The sequence below is a fragment of the Macaca nemestrina genome, chromosome 10, assembly GCF_043159975.1.
Source record: "Macaca nemestrina isolate mMacNem1 chromosome 10, mMacNem.hap1, whole genome shotgun sequence".
NCBI lineage: Eukaryota > Metazoa > Chordata > Mammalia > Primates > Cercopithecidae > Macaca > Macaca nemestrina.
Genome location: NC_092134.1, coordinates 137,282,889 through 137,304,778, shown reverse-complemented (window position 1 = coordinate 137,304,778; position 21,890 = coordinate 137,282,889). Strand labels below are relative to the sequence as shown.

The 21,890-nt window shown below is 50.2% G+C and overlaps 1 protein-coding gene across 1 annotated transcript in view; it reads right to left on the bottom strand.

Annotated features, from left to right (window-relative positions):
* Positions 1-20,004, bottom strand: part of LOC105484171 (anoctamin 2) — a 363,016-nt gene extending 343,012 nt beyond the window's left edge. The window contains exons 1-2 of the mRNA XM_011745546.2: positions 19,563-20,004; positions 17,999-18,325 (exon numbers count right to left, since the gene is read on the bottom strand). Coding sequence (XP_011743848.1) covers positions 17,999-18,265 — 267 coding nt within the window. The 5' untranslated portion in view covers positions 18,266-18,325; positions 19,563-20,004. The remainder of the gene's footprint in view (positions 1-17,998; positions 18,326-19,562) is intronic.
* Positions 20,005-21,890: the final 1,886 nt, after the last annotated feature.

The window sequence follows — 21,890 nt, the reverse complement described above, 5'->3', positions numbered from 1 at the left end:
TATCCAAACTGGCACACATGATGGGTGGTAGCACAGATAAACCACAGCCCTTTGGTCCTTTGGTCCTGGAGGGATTTGTACTCTGCATTTGAGGGTGGAAGATTCAGCATATCTGTGTAATTCAGCTTGGTTTAGACTAAGATTAACGACTCAATTAGCTCCCACTTCTGAGCATCCTAGCAGCAGGAAGGAGTGACCCAGAATGCAGGAGGCGGTGAACAGATTAAGCACTCACGCTCCCTGAGTAGCCCCCATATGGAGGAAACCCACACATGGACGTGGGTCATCCTGCACGACCCTGGGCGGTTTCCTGGCTTCTGCTTTCTTCGTTAAACACTGACCTCCCGAAACATGCCCACCACATGATCGTCCTCTTTCTCCACCCCAGAGCAATGCAGGCCTCTGCGCCTGCGGAGTGTTCCATCCCAAATGTTGCCTGGTGGCTGCAGCATTAGTCTCCAGTGTATGCAGCTTATGGAAGCTGGAGTGAAGAAGGGGGGACTCCCATCTGGGACCATGGTCTTTGAAAAAGGAAAGAGCCAATATGATGTGATTTCCAGAACCTGCACCACCTGCTGGTGCCCAATACACCGCCATTCACCTAAGGCTTTGATCCCTGAGAAAAATGCAGCTGCCACAAAGCAGGGTTACACTAAAGGGTCTGAATGAGCAGGATTGGAAGGAGGGAGAGTGATGGGAAAACCACACGGAAGGGGAGCCACAGAAGAAGAAGGCTGAGTGTGCCCAGGGCAGACGCCTCCCAGGCCCACCATTACCTCTCCTGATGCCTGTAGCAGGAATGAGCAGCACGCACACCTGTGGGTTTGTCCCAGTACTGCTCCCGGTGGGGGGAGCTGATACTCCACACCGTCCCATCCTCCCTGCCACAGCCCCAGGTGGCTCCTGGCACCACACGGCCCCGACACGCCACAGCACATGATGCTCCTTCCCGATCTTCAAATTTTGCAGTGTCATCCTCTAGCCTTGCTCCCCCTGGGAAGCCTTGCTACCTCTCACCCCTGCTTGCTGGCTCCAGACCCATACACCTGTCTCAGGGGCCGTCCTGAGCAGACTGATTCTCACCACGAACACAGCCCATGGGTAATTAAAAGGTATCAGCAGGGATCCAGCTCTTCCCAACCCACAACCTCCCACCTAGGCTGAGAGGAGGGAAGACGGGGTCAGCAGAACAAAGGGAACAGGAAACAAAATGATATAACAGAGTCTGTAATCCCAGCACTTTGGGAGGCTGAGGCGGGCGGATCACAAGGTCAGGAGATCGAGACCACGGTGAAACCCCGTCTCTACTAAAAATACAAAAAATCAGCCGGGCGCGGTGGCGGGCGCCTGTAGTCCCAGCTACTCAGGAGGCTGAGGCAGGAGAATGGCGTGAACCCGGGAGGTGGAGCTTGCAGTGAGCGGAGATCGCGCCACTGCACTCCAGCCTGGGTACAGAGCAAGACTACCTTTCAAAAAAAAAAAAAAAAATGATAAGCAGAGGATACTCTCAAGTTCAGAGGTGTTCTCCTCCCCTGAACTTTCTTAAGTGGCTGACAATCCAAATGGTGGGAGCTAGGACTCCCCTTTCCCCATGCCAAACTCAGACGACAGGAACCTCATCCCTGGAGAGGGAGGACGTAGCAGTGACTGACAGCTCAGGCTCTCAGGGTCTGAATCCCTCACTGGCAGCAAGAGTTCCCGGGGGGCTGAGGCTGGGGGATGACGCTGAAAGAACTGAAGGGAGCACCAGGTGCTGTGGCATGTCAGGGCCGTGTGGCGCCTGGGGCCACCTGGGGCTCTGGCAAGGAGGACGGTGTGGAATGTCAGCTCCCCCACCCCCCTGGGGGCCAGTGCTGGGATGACCCTGATCAAGTTATGTAACTTTGATTTTCTTCTCTGCAAACTAGGGGCAGTGGTAGTGTATGCTTCATGGAGTAGTTTTAAAGATTAAATGAGTTACTTTATGTTCCTAGCACGGTAGAAGCATCTGTTATTACTAATAACTTCAAAAGCAGAAATACAGTGATCAGAGAGGGAGGGGCCCAAGACTCATGAGGCCCCAGCGGCAGGAAAGAGAGAACAGGTACTCCTGGCAACACTGAATAGGAAATTCCTGATGACTGGAAAAGTAAGATCCCACCACCAGAGAAGACTTCAGGACAAGGAGACAGTTCCTGACATACTGTCCCCAGGAAATCGTGTCTGCGTCTTTTTTCTGAAGAGCCCATGACAAATCCAAGTCCATGACAACAGTAATCATTATGACCTTGGAATCTGCCCAATGGCACAGAGCCAGAGAGGGTTGAAAGAAAGAAGACAAGGCAAGAACTAGAGAAGAAGGAAGGGTGGAAAGATAGAAAAAAATCTGCTAACACCCCAGGGCTAAACCTCTTTCCCCAACAGGTCACCAAATCCCCAAAACATTGGACCAGAAGGCGGCCTGTTCAGGGACTCGGGTTTACCCCACAGGTCTCCTCTCTCTCACCTTCTCTCCCCCATCCCTTCCTCCCACCCTGGCTTTTAGCTCTGCTCTCGTTGGGCGTCTCCTCAGGGTGGGTGGCTCTGAGCAGGCTGCAGATTGCTGTGGTGCTTTCTTCCCAGACTGAGGAAGGAGATGGGAGAACCAAAGGCAACACTGCTATTGAATGAGAAGCAGGAATTGGAGAAGGTGTCAGTGCGGGAAAAGGATAGGAGCTGATGCACAGAGATCCCAGGCTGCTATACATGGGACAGGGCTAGGAGAAGCCACCAAGAGTTTCCTCTCCAGTTGGCCTTCCCTGTCAACTCCAGCTCCTGGGCACCTCTGGTCCCTGGAGCAACTGTACAATGTATTATCTTTGATAGGTGTTTTGCTTTGAATCATTCAACAAACAGCACTAAAGGCTATTATATTATCAATGTGTCACACACTGTTAAAAAAAAAAAAAAAATGAGGCTATCCATGGCGACTCACACCTGTAATCCCAGTACTTTGGGAGAAAGGAGGATCACTTGAGGCCAGCAGTTCAAGAGCAGCCTGGTCAAGAGCATAGCAAGACCCCATCTCTATGTTTCAAAAATAAAATAAAGGCCGGGCGCAGTGACTCACGCCTGTAATCCCAGCACTTTGGGAGGCCAAGGCAGGCAGATCACGAGGTCAAGATTTTGAGGCCATCCTGGCCAACATGGTGAACAGTCTCTACTAAAAATACAAAAATTAGCCAGGTGTGGTGATGCATGCCTGTAATCCCAGCTACTCGGGAGGCTGAGGCAGGAGAATCACTTGAACCCGGGAGGCAGAGGTTGCAGTGAGCCAAGATCGTGCCACTGCACTCCAGCCTGATGACAGAGCGAGACTCTGTCTCAAAATGAATAAACAAATAAAAATAAAATAAATAAAATAGAAATAAAAATAAATTAGAAAGCCACAGTCTATGTTCTAAAAGTCTTCAATCCATCCAGGGACAAGCGTAGTTCCAGAGGATGTACTAGGCACTTTGGTAATATTGCCCGAGTACAGAACGAGGGGCATTAGATGATGGATGGATGCAACATAGCATCAAATAACATTTCTAAATAACAAGAAAGTCCCTTTTCAATTATCCTGCAAAAATAAAGTATCCGTTTGTTACCAATATGTCTTTAACCTCTCTGATGCTAGCTAAGCTTCCTTCTCAACAAAGAGTAAGCAGGTCCCAGTCTCGGACCCCCTGCAGTCAACAGTATCCAGCTAGAAATGAATGATATCGTTTTGTTCCTGTTGTGCCTATTTTTATAATTATTGTCTATCTGTTGGCCAGTGATATTGGTTCTCCATTTCTGATAATGACAGAATATTTCCCTTTAAAATAAATTTAAGTTTCAAAAGTGAGCCAATTGAACAAAAACATTCAGCAAATAATAGTCCGGATAGTAAATGGCTATGCCTAAAACTGTGACTCTAGTAAGTCATGGTATTCAAACTCATAATCATGGTATTCAAATAACTGGAATTTGTGAAACCTTTTACTCGGGGAGCCCAGAAAAGAGGCAATTGGCATATATGCCTTGAATTGTTAACTCTCTGTTCATGAATTTTGTAATTTCCTAACTAGACAGTAAACTCCCTGCACCTTCTCCCTTTGGGGATATCTCATCATTCATCAGGCAGTTTCATTCATTCAGAAAATAAGATGGAAATTCAACTCAGCTTATAAAGTAGGCAAAAAAAAAAAAAAAACGGAAAATTGAAGCACAAAGGTAGACAGGGTGGGAGAGCCAACTTTGGCTTATTTTACGACACACTACAATTCATGAAGTATTTTGCCCATGAACGGTGTGGGATACAGATCCCAGATAAGAAAACAGACCCAGCATGGCTAAGAACCTTGCACGAAGACACACATCCGTGAACCTGGCCCTTCGCTTTCCACCCCCTAAGTTATTCTTGCTACATCATGCTGCTGGGGAGCCCAGTGGGGAAGGCAGCTCCCACACATACCACCGATGCTCTCAGCCTTCAGCAGGCAGAGCTGGGATGCCAGACCCTGCTCACAGGCGTGGCCTGAGTTGGTCTGAATGCAACCTCCCCAGCTCCACAATGCATCGTGAGAGCAGTACATAGCAACACACACAAACTCGTAACCACGCACGGGCCACGTGTGGTGGCCACGTGTGGTAGGGAGACAGCAGCAAACCCACACCAGCTCCGAGGACCCTGGGGCTTCCACTCTGAAGCCTTTGGGGGTTCCCATGTCTGAACAGAACAACAGAACAGCACACCCAACAAATTCCACTCCTTCTGCTTCCTGTTCCTGAAAAGGTACTAAGAATCACAGGTCCTCTCTGAGGCCTAAGAAGCCTTCACCCTCCAATGGCCTGTGGATGAGCTAAGTGCAAGTTCCCTGGGCCGGAAGAGCCCAGAAAAAAAGGGATAAACAACATTGGCTGAAATATCCACAGTCAAACAGACCCCAGCCCGTAACACCTGAGAATAACCAATTCCTGAGTGGAAACTCAACAAGGCAGTAATATGAATACCAGCAGTCACCCTATCCAAGCCGAGAGTCCGACTGTCCAGGGAGCTGGGCTGGACAGAGAGTCCAACTGCTGGCCACAGTGGAGTGGTTTGCAGCAGCCGAGACTCCCAACCCAGTGATGCTCAAGGAATGGTAAACACATTCTGGGAGACATCAGAATGGACCCAGGATCCCCTAGGAGCCATTAGGCCATAAATGTCCATTCCCATGAATCATCATGGAACTCTCTGACTTTAGCTAAGCTCCTGGGCAAGCCAAGAGAGATAAGAGAACATGAGGCCTCCTAAGGGCATGCCCCGCTCAGCAGACAGTGACACAGCTAACAGCCCCAACAGCTGTTCTTCCTTCCTTTTGCTTCCATTGTAACTTTCGCTTTGTTTTCCCTTACAATTGTGTGCACAGAACAGGGAAGGCTGGGAATAAGTGGGACGTACCATTGCTCATATTGGTGCCTGGATGTAAACAGCAGCATTATCTCCTCTGGAGAATGGCCTTCACTCCACACAGATTCATGAGTCCACTCAGAACAAGAGTCGTCGGCCTTTTGAGCAGAATGCATCATTATGTGCTGTAGGTCGACAGAATAACAGAGCAGGAAGGGGCCTTGGAGACTGGTGGGAGCTAGGAGAACACCCACAGCTCATGATGCTGTTTGCAAGATCCTTTACAAAGGTCCTTAACGTACCAACGTGCTTAATTCCACCATTAAAACTAGGAACAATTCTGTAGAATAACCCTCAACCCAAACTAAGCCTAGAAATTAAACATGATTGGCCAATTCCACATGCTCTCATTAATATTCTTTCACTTCTCACCCACTCCTTTTGCCCTCAGCAAGTACTTACTGGCAGGCAAGGAGTAACAGCTTCCAAAGGTTTCACAAAAAGATCTGTTAGAACAACTGTAAATTGAGAAAACTATCTTTATTCATGTTACTTTTTAGTAAATTGCAAAAACATTATCAATGTTTTCATTTTGGTATAGACTGCCTCAGTCCAAGTCATGGGAAGACGGCACTGTCAGATACACAGCTGGAGAATCCCTGATTTCACACCCAACCTTCTCTTTTTCCAGAACAGAAGTCGAGATCCAGAAAGAAGCCAGTTGGCAGCAGACAAGGTCCTAGAACCCAGGTCTTCCAGTGCTCAGCTCCCTTCTTGGGTTCAGGCACACCACGGACTAAATGACATGCTTCCAAAGCGCAGTTAGCCATGCACATGGAGCGGCAGCCGCAAACAGGAGCCCAGCATCATCCCATGCTCCACGAGTGCACCTGCAGCAGGACTCCAGGAGCCCTCTCCGGCCAATGCGTCCCCAGAGAGCAGGTGGCGGCCGTTCCCATTTGATCTCCCTTCATACAGCAGCCAGGCAAGACTACCACGCTCTACCTAAGGCTTCTCCTAGGCTTTGGGGAATATGTTCCAGGGTTTGTAAGCATTTGGGGGCCATGGAATGGAACCTCAGGACAGTCTGATGAAATCTATGGACCCCTCTCAGAATGTTTTTAAATGTATAAAATAATTATCCAGGGCAACAGAGAGACTAAATGTATAGAAATAGAGTTATCCAAAGAGTTAAATATAAATTTTTGATGTAGTAATAGACTTCCTTCTCTATTAACACATGAAATAATGAGACCTAGAGACGCATCTAAAAATTAACATAATTTCTAAGTAGAAATGACTCTAATTTGTTTTCGAGATTTGTGCAACAAATTTGATGTGATACAAATCTATGTGTTCGTTATTGTTATTGTTTTGTTGTTGTTGTTTTGTTTTGTTTTTTGAGACAGTCTCACTCTGTCACCCAGGCTGGAGGGCAGTGGCACAATCTCGGCTCACTGCAATCTCCACCTCCTGGGTTCAAACAATTCTCATGCCTCAGCCTCTGGAGTAGCTGGGATTACAGGCACGTGCCACCACGTCTGGCTAATTTTTGTATTTTAGTAGAGACACAGTTTCACCATGTCAGCCAGGCCAGTCTGGAACTCCTGACCTCAGGTGATCCACCCATTAAGGCCTCCCAAAGTGCTGGGATTACAGGTGTGAGCCACTGCGCCTGGCCTCCATGTGTTATTTCTACTAGTGACAGTCACAGGTACTCATCTTAATGTAGGTTTTTGCCTATATCATTAACTGAAGTAGATACTAAATGTCAGTTAAATGTTGATGAAAATAAAGATGCAATTTTCTAGTGTTCAAGTTTGTGGATTCTAACCCTGAATTCTATCCACAAAACCCTCAAGATTCAAGAACCCCTGATACTGTCACATGGCCCCAGGAGTCATCAGATATAAGCACCCTAAGAAGCTGTCCAGGGGTAGCAGGGAGACTGTGTCTGCAGTGAAGGAGGGACACTTAAGGCTGAAGTAGCCCCAAGAACCACCCTCATCATCTGGCAAGCCCAGATATAACCACTCTGTGCATCCTCAGACCTCAAAGCCTCAAAGACTGTCTACCACATACACCACCCACTTCAGCTAAACCTTTCAAACTTGCACAGTCCATGCCAGCAACTCAGCATCCTGAGGGCGAATTCTTCCTGGATATCTGACAGGGGTAGGAAACACCGCTCACCCACTCCTGCTGGACCCCAGCGTCTGGGGGCAGGGAGAGGGAAGGTGATTTCACCCAGACCTTCAAACCAGAGTTAAGCCTACCCAGTCCGTCGGACCATCGGTCACTCTCCCAGGACTCTTCTCACCTCTGTTACTGCACTTTTAGACCCTATTGTGTGATTCTCCCAGGTCAGGTCTGCTTCCCTTGAAAGCAGGGGCCACGTCTTATTCACCTCGGCATCCTCAGTTCCCAGCCCACCCCGGACCTAGCACCTAGTAGGTGCTCAGTAAATGTCTGCTACATTAAAAGCAGGAGAGAGGGGCCAGAGGCCGAGACTGGCAGGTCCCTCCTGGCAGCTGCTTTACAGCTGCTGTGACTGCCCAACCAGCCCCAGACCGACAAAGGCCCTGTACTTATCAAGTGATGGATGGGGAAGGGCTTTCGCCCTCAATGTTCGTCTCAGAGCCCAAAACATCTAGCAGTGCCGCGAAAAGGGATGATTAGCAAGACAGAGACCGACTGTCCCCCAAGTCTCTCTTCACCAAATGCAGACATTGATGTGAATGACAGTAGGAAGCACAGATGATACTCAAGATATTTAACAACCAGCATAACATACGGTGAATCAGGGCAGGCACCAGCCACGAACAGCAAGTACAGTTATACCAGGAATACCAGTAGGACAGGGAGATAATAACTTTGCTAGGAGAAAGACTAACGCAAGAAAGCCAGACGCCCGTGGCTTATTTGTCTGCATAGACTCTATAATGTCAGTATTTAATCCGATTAAGGCATTAACCAGCAGTGTGACCTTGTGCCAGTCACAGGCTCTCTCTGGGCTTCAGTTCCTGCTCTAAGACAAAATTGAAAGAAATTATCTCAAGCTGTTACGACTGTAATGTCCTATGATCCCACCTTCTCACACATCACAGGTGGCACCTGGTAACAAAGAAAATCAGCAAAGCACACAGCTGGCTAAGGTGATGCACAGACCAGAAACCCTTGACAAGGACAATCGCGACGTTTGCGGAGCCGTGCCATCTGGTGCTGCAGTTTGGGATATGGCATGTCAAAGCCCAGAAACCTCCTTCCAGCCCCGTCTGAGGAATCCTACAAATCTCCAGAAGCAACGTGTCAGTTGGTAAAAGACTCCAGACATAAAGGACTTGGAAAAGAGCCACACCCAGCTCCCTTCCTCCTCCTTGTAAACCCTCAGCCTGCTTTTCACTAGACCCACTGCCCAATTTTGTACAAAACCTGGACAGTGTTCATCTCCGTGGCTGGATGAGTGCCACCCCTGGGGAGTACAAGATAATAAAGAACGAGAGGAGCAGAAGCAAGACCTTGTTTCAAGGCGCAGCCCTGCTGCTCACCCGCTTGACAAGGTGCTTTACGTTTCCTAGTCAGTGAGAAAGCACACCAGCTGCTCTAACCTCCTCAGGGTTGGGGAGGTTGGGGTGGGGGGTGCTAAAAGGAGCATCAGAGGAGAATGCTGAAGGTTAATGTTCTCATTATAGAATCTGTGGAGATGGAAATAGACATGCACCTGGGTTTGGGGGTTCGGGGGCTTCCCTTGCCCCTCCCTGCTTTCCCTGTGCATCCCCACCCCAGGCTGCCTGGAGGCATCCCCTCTGAGATCAAATCCAGCCCTACTGTGCCTGCCTCTCCTCAGCTGTGTGGTCTCATAGGCAGGGACTGCAGGGTTCTTTGTTGTGTTCCTCAAAGATCCCCTGGGGTAGGAAAGAGGCAAGGGAGAAGCCCAAGGCCCCAGCCTGCTGCCTGGAGGTGGGACAAGTGGGACAGGAACACAGCCAAGGCCAGGGGGAAATCGTCGCATCTTCCCCAGTCATTAGTGTGAGCAGCAGCGGCACGACTGTTCCCTACACTCAGGAGAGCACAACAGCGGCACCAACAAATAGTAGAGACGAGGGCATCATTAAAACCCACATTTGCATTTTCCCTGCATTTGCTACATCCTTTCCTAGGAACACACGCCCCCATCCCACTCCAGAGGAGAAAACAGACTCATTTTATAATGGAGTCAGTGGGGGCCTGGAGATCCCCATCCCACAGAAATACACCACTCCTCGATCCAGCACCAGCAGCCTGCCCTCTGTGGATGCCCAAGGCAGAGCAATGGGGAGGGAGGCCTCCAGGGGACGCTGTCACCCTGGAAAACCAAACAGCAAGGTTTTCCTAAGGATTCTAAGCCCTAGTTTCCCCAGCAAAGCAAAACCAAAGCCAGACTTGAGAATGATAAGAGGAGAACTGCTTCAAGACAAATTTTATACAGGCAAGAGTGAGGAAGACAGCGGCGAGTCTGAGTGTTCGCCCTGTGAGGCGATGGACTGAGCTGGGTCCCAAAAAATGGTCACCCAGGGCCAGCCTGTGCTTCAGAGGCCACAGAGCAGCCTCCAGCGAGAGCAAAAAGCCCAGACTCCAGTGGGCTCACGGCCCTGGCGCCACACGCTCCTTCTGGAAAGGGAGAACAGGTACTCCATAAATCGGTCCCGCTTTGAATAAGTAACTGCTGGCCTCTGCAGAGAATCTCCGTGAACTCTGGGGAGGGAGGAACAGAAAACTACTATAAAGTGCTTGGTTCATTCTCCCTGGGATGACAAGGATCCTAGAAGCTCTAAAGCTCAGACGGGGTGCAAATCCCAGCAGGACCCCTTAGTGGCCGTATGACCTTGGCCAAGCCAGTTGGCTTCTCTCCTCCAAGCTAATAACACCCCCTTGCAGGGTATCCATGAAGACTAAATGAGCACCAGTGAAAGCAAAACCACACATCATGAGGCTCAAAAAAGGCACTCGGAAAACTCTGTTTTCTTCCTTTAAACCATAGATTAAATCTCGCTCTAAAGACAGAATTTCTGAAAGCCACCCCCACCTCCTCCTGAAAAGGAGGTGGGAAAGTGGGATGGCAACAGAGCCCGAGAAACAGTGGCAGCTGGTTTTAAGAAAGCGAAGCCTTTGGGAGGCCGAGGCAGGCAGATCACACAGTCAGGAGTTCGAGACCAGCCTCACCAACATGGTGAAACCCTGTCTCTACTAAAAATACAAAAATTAGCTGGGCGTGGTGGCGGGCGCCTGTAATCCCAGCTACTCAGGAGGCTGAGGCAGGAGAACCACCTGAACCCGGGAGGCGGAGGTTGCAGTGAGCCGAGATTGCGCCACTGCACTCCAGCCTGGGCGACAGAGTGAGACTCCATCTCAAAAAAGAAAAAAGAAAAAGAAAACAGAAAGCGAGACAACATTCTGATTTTCTCAGTCCTCTCCACTAAATGGGTCTCATGGGAGGACACGACATCACACACCCAAGATGTCCCCCGGCCACCTTCGGCTCAGTGCTGCAAGTCAGGTTGAGATGCCAGACACCCAGGCTCTGCCAGACCTACAGGGTGAGGAGTCAGGGGTCAGAGACACCTCATGGCATAGGAGGAGGGAGTCTCCTCTCTACAGAGAAAGGATTTGGGCCATTCCTGGATTCGCAACTGATACCAAGACAGAGAGGAGAGCTCCACCTCCCGAAAGCAGTGTGGGCCCCCAGGCTTCCCTGATGGTATGCTGCCCCCTCCAAGAACAGCCCACAGACCTGCTGGAGATGCCAGGCCACACTGACTTTTTATTTATTTTTTTGAGACAGAGTCTCGCTCTGTCGCCCAGGCTGGGGTGCAGTGGCCAGATCTCAGCTCACTGCAAGCTCCGCCTCCCGGGTTTACACCATTCTCCTGCCTCAGCCTCCCGAGTAGCTGGGACTACAGGCACCCGCCACCTCGCCCGGCTAGTTTTTTGTATTTTTTAGTAGAGACGGGGTTTCACCGTGTTAGCCAGTATGGTCTCGATCTCCTGACCTCGTGATCCGTCCCTCTCGGCCTCCCAAAGTGCTGGGATTACAGGCTTGAGCCACCGCGCCCGGCCCACAATGACTTTTAAAGCAACTTCTGCTATCAGTTCCCTGGTCCCCCAATCTCAGGAAAGCCAGCCCCTAGCAAGGGTGCACCTGGCCTTTCTGTCATGCCGTCTTCTCCGTTTCCAATGTCAGCTATCTAGCTGCCCACAAGGATAAAGTTTGGGGCCATGTCCACTAGGATTTCAGGGCCTGCAAGGCGAGAGAAGGCCTTTAACTCAAAGTCTACAAACACGTCCTCCTGGCTTCCACAGGACTGCCCTGTGCCTGGTTTTCAGACTCCTCTCTCAGGTGCCCCGGTTGACACCCGTGCACGTGAGTCTCTGCCTCTGCCCTGCTCGCTCTCTGGGTCAAAGCAGGAGGTTTCTTTAAGAGAGAGTGGGAGGAGGTGGGCCGACCAGACCTCCCGAGAGCTGTGTCAGAGCCTGTTCAGCTTACCCACTCCCAGTTCCGCCAAGACTACAGGAAACTCTCTGGACACTCGAGGCTGGGGCAGCCTCCTGAACTGCTTACATTAGCCTCCCACTCTGACGCGATGCACAGCACCACAGGTGGCCCTCATTTCTATGAACTGGAAGTGAGGGTGCAGATATCTCCGTCACCCGTAAGCATCTCCAAGGATGGCTTTAAATGAAATTCTAATCAAATGGTCAAACTAAGAAAGCAAATGTCCATACTTTAAAGACATTTGATAAAATACATTGTCTTTAGAATATGAACATGGGCAATATCAATACATGGAAATATGCACAAAAAATGAAAAAGTGAAATGCCAAATGGGAGGTATGCACCAATTATCATCCTGTCAAAAGCATGCCCAGCTATCAAGGAGAGTGGGAAGTGAATTCTCTGATAGTCAAACAGAGTTCATTGGATGCAAATTCTTTTGATCCGTAAGGCTAAGTGAATCATTTTTAATGGGTCTCTGATAGGAACCCATTTGCTCTCCATTTGCCTTAAAGTTAATGCACCTGGAGCCTAAAAGCTAGCCCAACTCAGAAGGGTGGGTCAGCGGAGCAGGTGGGGACACTGCACCTACGCTTCAGACCGCCACCAGGTGCAGTCAGGCAAGTCGCCCTCTCCTGCGAGGCCCCATTCCAGGCCGCTGCTCACAGCCACGGCCGAGCATCTTAACATGGTGAAAAGTCGTTCAGAACCTCACAGGCTCCAGCTGATGAATCTCCAACCACGGTTTAACACCAACATGGCATGGAGGGAGCGGGGGTATCACAGAACGCTGGCCCCAAAGGAGGCGATGATTCATTCTCCATCCGTTTTTGCAGTGGCACACAATTGGAGGCAACCTGTCATTATTACGAGGGGAGTGACTAGGTACACGGTGGTGGCTGCAAAACTGCTCATTCATAAAAATAATGGAGTCTGGCCAGGCACTGTGGCTCACCCCTCTAATCCCAGCGCTTTGGGAGGCTGAGGTGGATGAATCTCTTGAGGTCAGGAGTTCAAGAACAGCCTGGGCGACATGGTGAAGCCCCCCGTCTCCACAAAAAAAATGCAAAAATTAGCTGGGCATGGTGGCACACACCAGTGGTCCCAGCTACTCAAGAGGCTGAGGCAGGAGGATCACTGGCACCTGGAAGTTGAGGCTGCAGTGAGCTGAAATCACACTGCTGCAATCTAGCCTGGGTGACAGAGTGAGACCTGGTCTCAAAAATAAATAAAAATGAAATAATGGAGTCAATGTACATGCAGAATGTGAATGGATCTGAAAAATAAAGTGCTAGAGAAAAAAGTAAAAAAAACAGAATGGGCTATAAAACAGTACCTTCTATGTAAATTAAGAATGCATACAGTTCTGAGAAACTGTCACCACCAAGAGAAGTCTAAGGACAACTCTGAATAGAAAAATCGGCCAGGCGTGGTGGCTCACGCCTGTCCAGCACTTTGGGAGGCCGAGGCGGGTGGATCACCTGAGGTCAGAAGTTCAGGACCAGCCTGGTCCACATGGTGAAACCCCATCTCTACTACATATACAAAAATTACAGGTAGTCGCCTGTAATCCCAGCTACTCGGGAGGCTGAGGCAGGGGAATTGCTTGAACCCGGGAGGCGGAGGTTGCAGAGAGCCGAGATGGCGCCATTGCACTTCAGCCTGGGGAACAAGAGCAAAAACTTCATCAGGGAAGGGAAGGGAAGGGGAGGGGAGGGGAGGGAAGGGGAGGGAAAGGGAGGGGAGGGGAGGGGAGGGGAGGGGAGGGGAGGGAAGGGTGGCAGCAGGTTAAAAAAAAAAAAGGCAGCAGTAAGGAAATCTGAAGAAAGTGTAAATCTTAGTTAATGATAATGTGCCAATATTAGTTCATTAATTGTAACAAATGTATCCTATTAATGTAAAGTGTTAATAATACAGGAAACTGGGAATGGGGTAGATGGAAACGCTGTACAGTCTTCCGATTTTTCTGTAAATCTAAAACTGTTCTACACAATAAAGTCATTTTTTTTTTTTAATTAAAAAACAAACACTATATCTTTTCCAGAATGATGACACCTTGGAATGACTGCCTGCGAGGTAGCAAGCAGAGCAGCGTCAGGGGGAGATTTAAACAGATAACCCACGAGTTCTTGTGCAGACCAGTGATAGTAATATGCCATATGGTTGAAAAGTAGGGTAAACTCAACCTTTTGCATTCGAGGTCCCAACACTGATCATAATAACCACCTTTTGGAAGACAGAGACAACACTGCCAGACAGTAGGCCACAATAAGAGGTGGAGGCTCTGATGACAGGGATGCTGGGGGAGGCTGCGCGAACTGGAGTAGCCTCATGCAAAAGTGTTGAGGGGCCTTGAAGCCATGGGTGGGGGCTGGGAGGGAGGAGTCTGGGACAGGAACAGGAACAACTACCCAGGACCCCAGTCTAACACTGGTCAGTCCCAAGAGCCATCTCTGTGCCCTCCAAAGCAGGGAACATCCGACAGAAACCAGAATGAAGCATGGTGGAGAGACGGGGGCAGTCGAGATGGGCAATGGTGTTGATTGTAGCATTAAGGGTGGACAGGACCATTACATTTTAATTTCAAATCCACAGTGAATAATTTTTAGTGTATGTCCCCAATATTTCATTGTACACGCTAAGAAAAAAAAAAGTATGCATTGTTGAACTGAAATTCAGATTTAACTAGGCATGCTGCATTTTTGTTTGCTAAACCTGGCAACTGTAAATAATAATAATAGCAGTAATATTCATTGTTAGTGTTCTAGGTACGTTATTTAGTTACCTTGTTTCATCTTCATAATAACCCACTGAAGAAGGTACTGTTATTATTATTCTCTCTTTTTTTTTTTTTTTTTTTTGGAGACAGAGTCTTGCTCTGTCACCCAGGCTGGAGTACAGTGGTGCAATCTCGGCTCACTGCAACCTCCACCTCCAGGGTTCAAGCAATCCTCCTGCCTCAGCCTCCAGAGTAGCTGCGACTACAGGTGTGCACCACCACACCCAGCTAATTTTTGTATTTTTAGTAGAGACAGGTTTTCACCATGTTGGCCAGGCTGGTCTCAAACTCCTGACCTCAAGCAATCCACCTGCCTCACCGTCTGAGATGAATGCTGAGATTACAGATGTGAGCCACTGCACCCTGCCCTGTTATTTCCTTTTTATAGACCAGGAAGCTTTACCAAAAGGGTAAGGTAACCTGCCCAAGGTCATGAGCTAGTAAGTCAGGCCTGGAATGTGAACATTATGTAATTGGCCTTAAGAGCTCACCCTCTTGAGCACTGCTTCCCAACTGAGCAGCTGAGTGAAGCCCTGGCCTCTGCTCCCTCAGACCCAACAACAGAGGTATGCACTACAGCTCCCACACTGGTAAGCTCCTGGAGCTCAGAATGCATCTTTACCATGGACACACCATGTTAGCAGATCCCAGGTGGAGCCACCAAGTGAGCTTTGGGTTTCGAAAAGTGAAATCAGCACTCCAACAGCAAGGAAGCCTAAAGCATCCCTGGGAGCACTCTCTTCCTACATGGGTGGAAAGCAGAAGAGTGTCTTCTGCCTTAAGGGTCTGGCAAAGCAGCACAGGCCGGCACCACGAGGCATGAGCCAGGCCACATGCCATTCTGCCTGGGGACCGGGGAAAGGAAAGGATGTATGACCTCTGGGGATCCCTTCCAGTTTGAGGACAGCATTGACTTGAATCTTTTTTTTTTTTTTTTTTTTTGAGGCAGAGTCTCCCTGTGTCACCCAGGCAGGAGTGCAGTGGCACGATCTCGGCTCACTGCAACCTCTGCCTCCTGGGTTCAAGCGATTCTTCTGCCTCAGCCTCCCGAGTAGCTGGGACTACAGGCAAGCACCACCATGCCCACTGATTTCTTTGTATTTTTAAGAGAGACAGAGTTTCACCATATTGGCCAGGCTGGTCTTGATCTCTTGACCTCATGATCCTCCCACCTCGGCTCCCAGAGTGCTTGGATTACAGGCATGAGCCACCGCACCCAGCCAACTTAAATCTTATAAGGCAGACTTCTGATGAAAATGGCACCTCAAGCCTCAGCATGACACCTTTTAAAATCATCATGATAAGCATTTATTAAGCACCTACTATGTACCAGACGTTGTGCTGGAATTTTCATTACCCCATCTAATGATGAGGCATGTTTAAGTATAATCCAGCAAGGCATCTATTATTTTGCAGATAAGGGACCTGAGGCTCAGGGAGGTCACTCATATACTCAGCTGACACTTATTAAGCACCTATATGTGCCAGAGTCTGTCCTAGGTGCTGGGGATGTGCAGCGAACCAAACAAGATCTCTGCCTTTATGGAGCTAATGGGAGCACAGATAAAAAAACAAACAAACAAACAAAAGCCCATCATTGTTATTCCAGGTAGCAATGCTAAGTGTGATGAAGAAAAGTAAGGCAGGATTGAGGGACAGAGAGGGACGAGGTGGAGGTATTTTGGCTAGGATGGTCAGGGAAGATATCTGGAAGAAGATGACATTTGAGCAGGGACCTGAAGAGAGGGAATGTGATGCACAGGTCTGAGATAGAGTGCCTAAAGCAGAGAGGGCAATAGCACAAAGACCTGACAGGTCAAGGTGACCAGCCCACACCCAAGATGAGGCCCATGACCTGGAGAAGGGTAGGGAAGGTGGGAAGGGTAAGAATGAGTTTGGGGGAGATGGCAAGGGAAGGTCATTTTTTCTTTTCTTTTTTTTTTATTTTTTTGAGACAGAGTCTCGCTCTGTTGCCCAGGCTGGAGTGCGGTGGCACGATCTCAGCTCACTGCAAGCTCTGCCTCCCAGGTTCACGCCATTCTCCTACCTCAGCCTCCTGAGTAGCTGGGAATACAAGCACCTGCCATCACGCCCGGCTAATTTTTTGTATTTTTAGTAGAGATAGGGTTTCACCATGTTAGCCAGAATGGTCTCGATCTCCTGACCTCGTGATCCACCCGCCTCGGCCTCCCAAAGTGCTGGGATTACAGGCGTGAGCCACCGCGCCTGGCAAGGGAAGGTCATTTTTAAAGGATCAGTGTGGTGTGGATAAATGGATGGATGGATGGATGGATGGATGGATAGATGGATGGATGGATGGATGGATGGATGGATGGATGGATGCATGGGTGGGTGGACAGATGGATGGATGCATGGGTGGGTGGACAGATGGATGGATGAATGGATGGATGGGTGGATATGTGTATGAATGGATTTCCATAGATGCCCTTGCACTGACAGCAGGTGTGAGTATCCGTAGCTTATAGGTTGAAAAAATACGTCCAATGTCCCAACTGAGTTTCCAAATATATCTCAAATCAGCTCCCTCGGGGGTCCCAGACAAGCTCATTCCTTAGTGAAGGAGATTGATATAGAGGAATTTTATTCCAAAATTCAACAAGGAAACTAGGTCTTCTTCCCAAGGAAACTATATGGAGAAGGCCACCAGATGTGGCCTGAGAATGTCAAGAAGAAATTTCTTGCCTTTAATGTCTAACTAGGCCAACTCCCAACTCCCACAGAACAGATTGGCACACCACCATCACCCCACCACTACTACCTGGAATCCCCCAGGCAGGACCACTAGCAATATAAGACTGTTTCTAAAGTCCTTGGGCAAGAAAATCTGGTTTCTCCAGGCCCAGCACGGTGGTTCATGCCTGTAATCCCAGCACTTTGGGAGGCCGAGGCAGGCAGATCACGAGGTCAGGAGATCAAGACCATCCTAACATGGTGAAACCTCATCTCTACTTTAAAAAAACACACAAAAAATTAGCCGGGTGCAGTGGCGGGCACCTGTAGTCCCAGCTACTCGGGAGGCTGAAGTAGGAGAATAGCAGGAACCCAGGAGGTGGAGCTTACAGTGAGCTGAGACGGGGCCAATGCACACCAGCCTGGGTGACAGAGTGAGACTCTATCTCAAAAAAAAAAATTAAAAGAAGAAAGAAAGAAAATCTGGTTTCTCCAGCAGAAAAAAAAGTCCACCTGCCGAATAAAGCCGAGGCTCTCTGTCAGGTGCACTCTCGCTAGGAGCCTGGTTCTGCGGTGCCACTCCATCTACAAGTCCCCGGCCACCCGCATGACTCACCTCCAAGTCCTTCTCAAGCTCCAGTCCAGCCTCCATCAGATTGTGCTCAAATTCCTCCCGCTGCTCCTTCCTCTCCTCCTCCAGGGCATCGAGCGGCCCCAGCTCAATGTCACCTGGGCCCCCAGCATGAGGCTCCTTGCCTGTCTCCCCATTGGAGACGATAGCCAGCGAGTGGCCAGGGAAGCCTTGGGCCAGGTGCATCCCACGTTTCCGGTAGTGGTAGGCGAGCACATAGTCGACCTTCCTCTGATTGTCATGGAAGTGCATGCGGCTAAGACGGGCTTCCAAGGACACAGGCTCATTGGCATCCAGATAGTTGTTGATGACCTGGCCAGAGAAATGAGAGGCAGGGCAAGGTCTGGTGAGTAAGGGCTGAGAGCAGAGGAGGCTGATCTATGCTCTGGGCTCAGGGAAATGGACTCAGAAGCAAGCCCCTCAGGCCCAGAGGCCCCCAGTGCCTCCAGTAAAAGGACCAAATGGCCTAAGTTAATCTGTCATGCCAGCTTGCAAAGCCCTCCACCCACCTGTTGACAGTCTGGGCACTGGTGCCTTCACACATGCTCCAGCATCCATGCACACACACACACTCACACACAGACTGTACCTGCAGCAGCAAACCCCTCACAACCGCACCTCCTGCCTCCACACAGAGCCACACACCCACGCCTGCACACACACATGCAAGCACCTGCAAATGCACACACAGCCACCTCTACCCTTGTCTCCCTGCACCAGCACGCCTGCACCATACAGGTGAAGGGGCCTGTGTACACATGTATCTACCCGAGTGCGCTCTAACACACACACCCCCTTCCACAGGCACCATGGCCCACACACACTCACCTCTTTGCAGATCTGCACCACTGCCTGCAAATACTCTACATATTTAAACACAGAATACTCACAGGCAGGTTCTCTGGATCCATTGGAACAAAGACCAATTTCTAGTCACCTGGCCTGCCCCCTACCCTCCCACCCACGGGAATTCACCAGGCACTATTCACAGCCCCACATCCTCCTCTCCCGCCACTGGTGAGGACCCTGTCAAAGACAGCAGCAGGGAACTGACTTCTGCTCTCTTCCACGCCAGAGGTGGGGAGGTGGAAAGAGGAGGAGGAGAGAGAACACGGTGAAGCAGGGGAGGGACCGGCCTCTCCCCGTGGGTGTTTCCCTGTTTATTACTGGTTTGAAACTCAGCTGCCTCTGCAGCCACCTGAGAGGTCACCTGGGCAACCAGATGAAGCTCCAGGCACAAGGGAGAGACTCAGAGCCACCATAGCAGAGAAGGCTCAGGCTTGCAGGAGGGGACCCAGGGGGTCTACAGACCAATTGGTGGCATCAGCTGGCCTCCCATGCCTTCTCCTTTCCCGACCCTCCTCTGACCAGAACAGGGCACTGGGAAAGTGTGCCTGACTTGGAGACAGAAGAGAAAAGGCCCTACCCAGGCCTCTCTCTTTCACTCACACACGTGCTCCCAACTGGAGGATGCCCTGGTCTAGAGGCTCCTTGGGGGCCTCAAACAGGGCCGGCCTCTCCCCCGACCCCACCCCTGCCCAGTACTCACAGAGCTGCTGCGGGCACTCTCTCCGCCGCAGGGCTGGCCAGGATCTCGGCTGGAACTGCCCTGCAGACCTGGGGCCCGGGGACCTGGCGTCTGGAGATACTGCTGTCCGTGTTTGGGGCCCTGGCCCCCTCTGGTCCCTGCCTGAGGGCTCAGCCGGCGTGGGGAGCCAGGGAGCAGGGGAATATCTGTGAGAGGGAAAGACAAGGGACGCAAAACAGCCTCAGATAAAGGAAATCCAAGACACTGAGGTACTGAGCGCACTCACACTAGCCCTGAGAGAATGGCCCATTTTGCTTCACAGCTGCCTCCTTGGTTAGTCCCCACAGCCCAGGTTCACGCTGGCCACAGGGGAGGGAGCATGGAGAAGGAAGTGCAGCCCCCAGAATGCATACACACACACACTCACACATACACACTCTCACACACACACACAATGTACACACACACACTCTCTCACACATACACACACATACACACTATGTACATACACACATACATACACTCACACACACACATATACATACTATGTGCACACACACACACAATGTACACACTCACACACATACACTCATACACGCTCACACACACATACATTCACACACATATACACACATACACTCACAGCCATATACACACACACACATATACACACATACACACACATATACACACACACACACACACAGCCTGGAGCCACCAGCAGGAGCTCCTTCGGATCAAGGTTGTCACAATCTCTCATAATCCCCAGACAAGAAAGGGGTGGCATCGAGCAAGCCGGAGGGGGGGCGGGGGGGCACTGCCTGGAGAGACACCTTGAATTAATACCAAAGGCTTAGGCTTTGGGCCTCTCCTGTAGGCAGCAGCACCAGCCGGCACCCTGGCCAGCCCCCACCTCCCTCGGGGAGAGAGCAAGGACAGACCAAGAGGGCCCTGTGAACGACGGAACAAAGGACTGTCCTTCAGTGTCCTTTCCGGGCCCTCATACACCTGCTGCCTCTACCCAGGCCCCAGAGGTCTGCAGTCCCTTCTCAGCACGAATGCAGGACCGCTTCAGAAAAAATCCAGTGTCGCCCCCTTAAGGGAAAGGTCCCCAGTAGGTGATGGAATGACCGCATGTTAGAATTGGAGGGAACTGAGGATCAGATACTCCAGCTGCACTTTGCACAGACCCCACTGGAACCGGTGAGTTGCCAAGGTCTCAGGGCAGGTAAGACTCAATCTATCCTCTCCTCTGAGAAACACTTCCTAGCAGAGCAGCACGGCCAGTGCCCAGGCTGAAACCTCAGCTCTGCCACTGGCCAGCTCTATGACCTCTTTGTGCCTGTTCTCCAGCTGTAAAATGAGAATCTCACACTTGCAGGATTGCTGTGAGAATGAGAACAAGAGATAAGTCCTGCAAAGCATCCAGAGTGGTGATGAGCCTGATGGCACGTGATCAAAGGCTGTGATTAGAATCGTCAGTGTTTGCATTTTAACCTCCAAGTGAGCAGAAGTAACACCTTATGCCTCCAACTCAGTCCTAAGCACCTGCTCAGTGAATGAACGAACAAAAGGCAACTCTTCCGGTCTGCTGAAATAGAACTCCTGGCCCTTTGCCAACTTATGGAGCAGTCCCTTAGGTGCTCAGCCCTCCAACACAGTTTAAGGGGGCCTAGAATATTCGGTCCCTGCACTTGACAAACATAATCTCTTTATGAAGATAGAGCTGACATGCAGGAAACACAGTTGTGACCAGCAGAGGAACGCTTTCATCATTCCCTTCTATACTGTGGGCTCTAGTCCACACTGTGGGAGACCAGAAAGACTAAGAAGTCAAAGCCGGCTTCTGGGGTAATTGAGCCGGAGCTGGGTCCTGGAGGGTGGGTAGCTTCTGAACGGCCGGGAGGCAGGGGAGGCACTCCCTAGGGAGACAGCACAGAAGGGCAGGCGTGGGCATGCCTTGTGGGAGGAAAACGAACACTCAGGACCCCATATCACTCTGCCGAAAGGAAAATATTAAGCTGAAAGCTGAGTCAGGCAAGACGCTGCCTTTCCTTTTGTTCCTAAGCAGACAGCTGCAGATAAAAGGCTAGATAGCTCCACAGGCAGCTACTCTATACTCACCTTGTCCAAAGCGCAAGACGAATACATCATCATCAATTCCCTAACTGCTCCTTTTCTCTTGCAACACGCAGATTCCCACAGACTCCTTCTTTCCCCCGCAGCCTGCTCTTCCCCATTAAATACTGAAGCCCTCAAAATTGTCTTTGGAGAAAGACACAGACCTCTCTCCCAATCACATCCTTAATGTTGGCAAAATAAACTAAATTGGTTGAGGCCTGTCTCCGA